Raw genomic sequence first — 4305 nt, 5'->3', positions numbered from 1 at the left:
AAGCAGTTAGCTCCCCATGGTAAAAATCATCCCTTCTCCTCCACCCATGTTTTAACCGACAACGCACCAGTCAATCAATCAATCAATCACTTTATTTCAGCTTTTTTTACAAAAACTGAGGGCGGCAAGAAAAAAGCAGTCATTACGACCGCTTGACAAGCCTCGCCACCCCTACAAAGAGGCAGTTTGGTAGCGACTATGATGGTTACTTCATACACTGGTAAGAACGCAAGGTACACGGAAAGACAAGGCAGGTAAATATATGCATAAAAGGAAACATTTTTTTTTAAATACGTGCATAAAAAGAAACTTTTTTTTTTTTAAATACATGCATGAAAGGAAACTTTGTTTTCATTTTGCATGGACAAGTAGTAATTCCGCACAACAGAATAAAGGTTTTACACAACATTTACGGTTCAATGCAATAGAATTCTATACATGGGTACGCATACTGTGGGACCTAGCTTGCAAACACATTTCGAATAGCCGAGACAGACATGCTGAGCAACATGTCATAAAAGGGCGTGTTCAAGTATTTGGGAAGAATGTATTTTAGTGTGGAAAAACCATAGTTTGTTCTGCATCGTGGTAATGAATAGATGATACGCTGTCGTGTCATATACGGTGTCTGATGTGGTGTAAGTGTCACAATGCTAGAAAGAAATGTGTCGTCTTCGGCTATTATTTTTTTATAGAAGGATGCAAACCTGTAATCGAACATTCTTGTTACGGGTATCATTCTGTATTGCTGGTAGATAGGACGTGTCGGAGCATCATACGGTACATTAGCAATTACGCGAAGTATTCTTTTTTGCAGTACTAGAAGCTTCTGGATGTTAGATGCTGTGGTTTGTCCCCATACAAGGAAGCAATACGATACATAAGAATAAAAGAACGCATAGTACAGATTCAGCTTAGTTTTGGCGGGTAAAATATGTTTATTCCGCGAAATTATCCCAGTATATCTGGAAAGGGATAGGCACACTTTGCTTACATGAGCGTCCCACGACATAGTAGCAGTAAATACCACTCCGAGTAATGTGAAGGTTTCCACGTACTCAATGGGGGCGTTGTCGAAATAGAGTGGTGGCACACTGCAAATATGCTGCCCCTTCGGATGGAACAATAAAGCTTTAGTTTTTAGTTTGTTTATTTTTAATGAGTTCAAAGATGACCACTCAGATAATGATGACAAAACTGTATTTGCGGTGCTAGTTAGTTCTTTGATGTCAGGTGAGGACAAAAATAGACTGGTGTCGTCAGCATATATGATGTATTTAACTAAGTTACTGATCGTTGGTTGAAGCGTGTTAGAGGGGCACGAAATGAACGCGTTGTGGTTTGTACGACGGTAAAATGTGTTGGACATGTATACTGATGTTAGACAACATTACTTGCAAAAAAGTTGCTGACGTCATCCAAGGGTCATGTGATAAGTGTCACGGGACAACAGTGACTTTCAAAAAAAGTTGCTGACGTTAAAACGCAAAAGTTTTCGCATCTCTCCAATGCAGGAGACTGCAGTGCTCTGCTTTTTTTTTTGCTTCTTTACATTCAGCTGCAGTGTGCAGCTAGGATTACGATATCTTGCGGAGCATATATTTATAAACCCTTTCTAAATGAATATCTTGCTGCAGAGCGGAAAGTACGCCATATATAGGCCTATGCGTGTCCGCGTTTCATTCTGACCTGAATGTACTTGGACCCCTTCGGAAAAAAAATTCTTGGCTGAGTGCCTGAGCGGAAGCAAGTGCGGATATAAGAGGGTAACGGGGAAAGGTGGCGACTGCCTCCCTTAATGCGAAAAATTTTCTGCGGAAAAACCACATTGAACTCCACTTTTTCGACAAACAAACATGTGGTGTAAACAGGGCCTCCCGGTCTCAGAGTTTCCTGTAAGCCCATCCCTCACCACAAGCAACGAGAAAAGCGCGTGCCAATCGCGAACCGCATTTATGGACATAAAAAGTTTTGTAAATTGCTTCCTAGATGATCAATAAAATGCCAGCATTTCAGATGACCGTTAACCAATGCTCAGGGTCGGTACGGGGCGAAAGGTTAAGGGTTGGACAATGTGGGCGTGCTCGCGCAGATGTAGCTACTAAAGTCCTCAGCTTGTGGCATGAGGCGTTTGACCCAGTCTCGCAGACCTGCCGAGCCAGACAGACCCCTTTCCTTCTAACAGTGTTGCTGCCCACTGCCTCTGGTTTCTTGATGCTTCACATGCTTCAGAGCTGCTCCAGTCTTACTGCTTTACAACACTGAGACTGATGACCGACAAAGTGCCTACGCGTGTTTTTAGCACTCAGTGCTCTCAGTCGGGTTAGAACATTGTAATGTGGTGTCCAGGCTAATTATTGGGACAATTACTGCAAAGCCTGGTCGCTCAAAAGTGCTAAGTATACAACCAGGTGACTCATAAGCACGGTATGTAATTATGATTTATTGATTAATTTATTTACAGTCGCTAGCGTGCACCTGTCGTTATCCTGTATGGGACGAGGGCGGAGAGTAGCACCTGCAGCTTGTAGCCTCGCCTTCATCACGTGTAATGAAAAAATAAGATTATATTGTCTTCCACTGATGTTTAACACCATGCGACTCTAACTATAAAAAAAATACGTACAGTTACTATTATTTCTGTTCGATTCATTTCTTGCGGCTGCGTCCTTTTGAATACGTTGGGTTTAGAAAAAACGAGATACATTTGCGCAAAAAAAAAAAGAAATATAAAGATACGAATGCGTTTCTGATCTGCCAAATGTGGCAATGTTTTCATGATATAAGTTTGAATTCATGATCTCTTGATTTTTCTCCACAGTAATTTCGGGCCACATTTACTGAGGCAGATCTAGTTGACGCACTTAAGATGTTAAAAGAGTATCTCATAAGCATGCATGTATCGCATTGTTTATTTTTGTACCGAATACTGCCATCCCTGCGGTTTATCCCGCAGGTAACGGGGCAAATGCCCAGCTCAGAGGCGCCTTAAAATCTGGTACAGTAGGAGCTGATCACATGCGCATGAAACTACATAAGAAGCAAAAGTTATGAGAATAATATTTTGCTTGTGTTTGCGCCGTCTTGGATATAAAAGGAGGCGAAGTTGATTTCAGCGAAAGAGCGTGACAGCTGCCCGCTTGGAATGAATATAGCATTTGCAGCTTCATGCTCTGCAAAAAGTGCCGTCTTTGCCAAACGTAACGCCGTATACTGGAGCCCTTATGGAACTCAACTCCTAAAGACCTAATTGTTTCGAAAGGTGAGGCCAAAGCTTCTCGTTACCTTACACAGATTTAGAGCTTGAGAGGTGCTATAACTGCTCTGCTACACAGCTGAGAAACAAACTCGGGTGCCTGGTTACTTTAGGTAAGGACGTCATCTTGTATCCATGACTTTATAACGATAAATTTCCGCCAAGGATTCTGTAGGTCTGATAATTAACAGACTGATCAACTGAGGATAAGTTGAAACAAAAGACTATTTACTTATCCTAAGCGATCGCAAGCCCGGTATATCAGTGTTCTTTAAAAGCTGGTGGCACCCCAGAGTAAACACGGCGCTTAAACGAAACAGTAGTGGCGTTCAGAGCCGTATTTACTCGTAACCCTTTCCTTTCGGAGCTTCGTGAAGGAAGCCAGATCAGCCCATTCCAACTCGGCCATAGCAGCGGTGTTGTAGTTGCTAGTTGCGCTCACTATTCTTCCTTTCTGTCCCCTCGTTATAGTCCATGCTATTATCGGCTGCCGTTTGAAGAAATAGAGAAATTTATTGTGCAAGTCAACTTTTTTGTATTTCCTAACCGTGCTAACAACACGAGTCCCAGTCAGATCCGCTGATGCATGGTCAGCAAAGCGCGGTCCGATCAGACCCGCAAAGTTTTAACGTTTTCGCTCGCTCTTCTGGGGCGCAAAGGAAGAGCGCATAAGGCGCTTATGCAGTCCGCCGATGCATTTGCGGCGCAGCGACAATGTTAGCCTTCATGAAATGGACTGGCTCCGTTTTCGCATGTAATGTGCGCCGGCTCGAAGAGACCGACGATTAGCGTGAAAGCGCGCAATAAAGAAGACAAATAGCGGGGTTCGGCAAGCGAGTCCGGGTAGCGGTCTCATTGCGAAGGCATCAGCTGGTCCTAAGAGGTTCGAGAGAAGCGGGATGTGCGGGAAAAGCCTCGACGGCGTGGTCTCCCCGGCGCCACTGTGCCGGGAGCTACGCGCCGACACGGAGCGGCTGTCCCCCGACTATGACGCTGCCATGTACGCCGAGACAGCAAGCGTTCTTCGTTGCCTAAGGGAAGCGATTTGG

The 4305-nt window shown here is 44.0% G+C and overlaps 1 protein-coding gene across 1 annotated transcript; it reads right to left on the bottom strand.

Annotated features, from left to right (window-relative positions):
* Positions 1-318: 318 nt before the first annotated feature.
* LOC149350601 (uncharacterized) lies at positions 319-1027 on the bottom strand. The gene has a single exon (XM_089576904.1). The coding sequence runs from the start codon at positions 1010-1012 to the stop codon at positions 461-463; it is 552 nt and encodes a 183-aa protein (XP_089433030.1). The 5' UTR covers positions 1013-1027; the 3' UTR covers positions 319-460.
* Between the last annotated feature and the right edge of the window lie 3278 nt (positions 1028-4305).

This window comes from Amblyomma mixtum, chromosome 3, assembly GCF_055824585.1.
Source record: "Amblyomma mixtum isolate Tamu chromosome 3, ASM5582458v1, whole genome shotgun sequence".
Taxonomy (NCBI): Eukaryota; Metazoa; Arthropoda; class Arachnida; order Ixodida; family Ixodidae; genus Amblyomma; species Amblyomma mixtum.
This window is presented reverse-complemented; position numbering and strand designations above follow the sequence as displayed.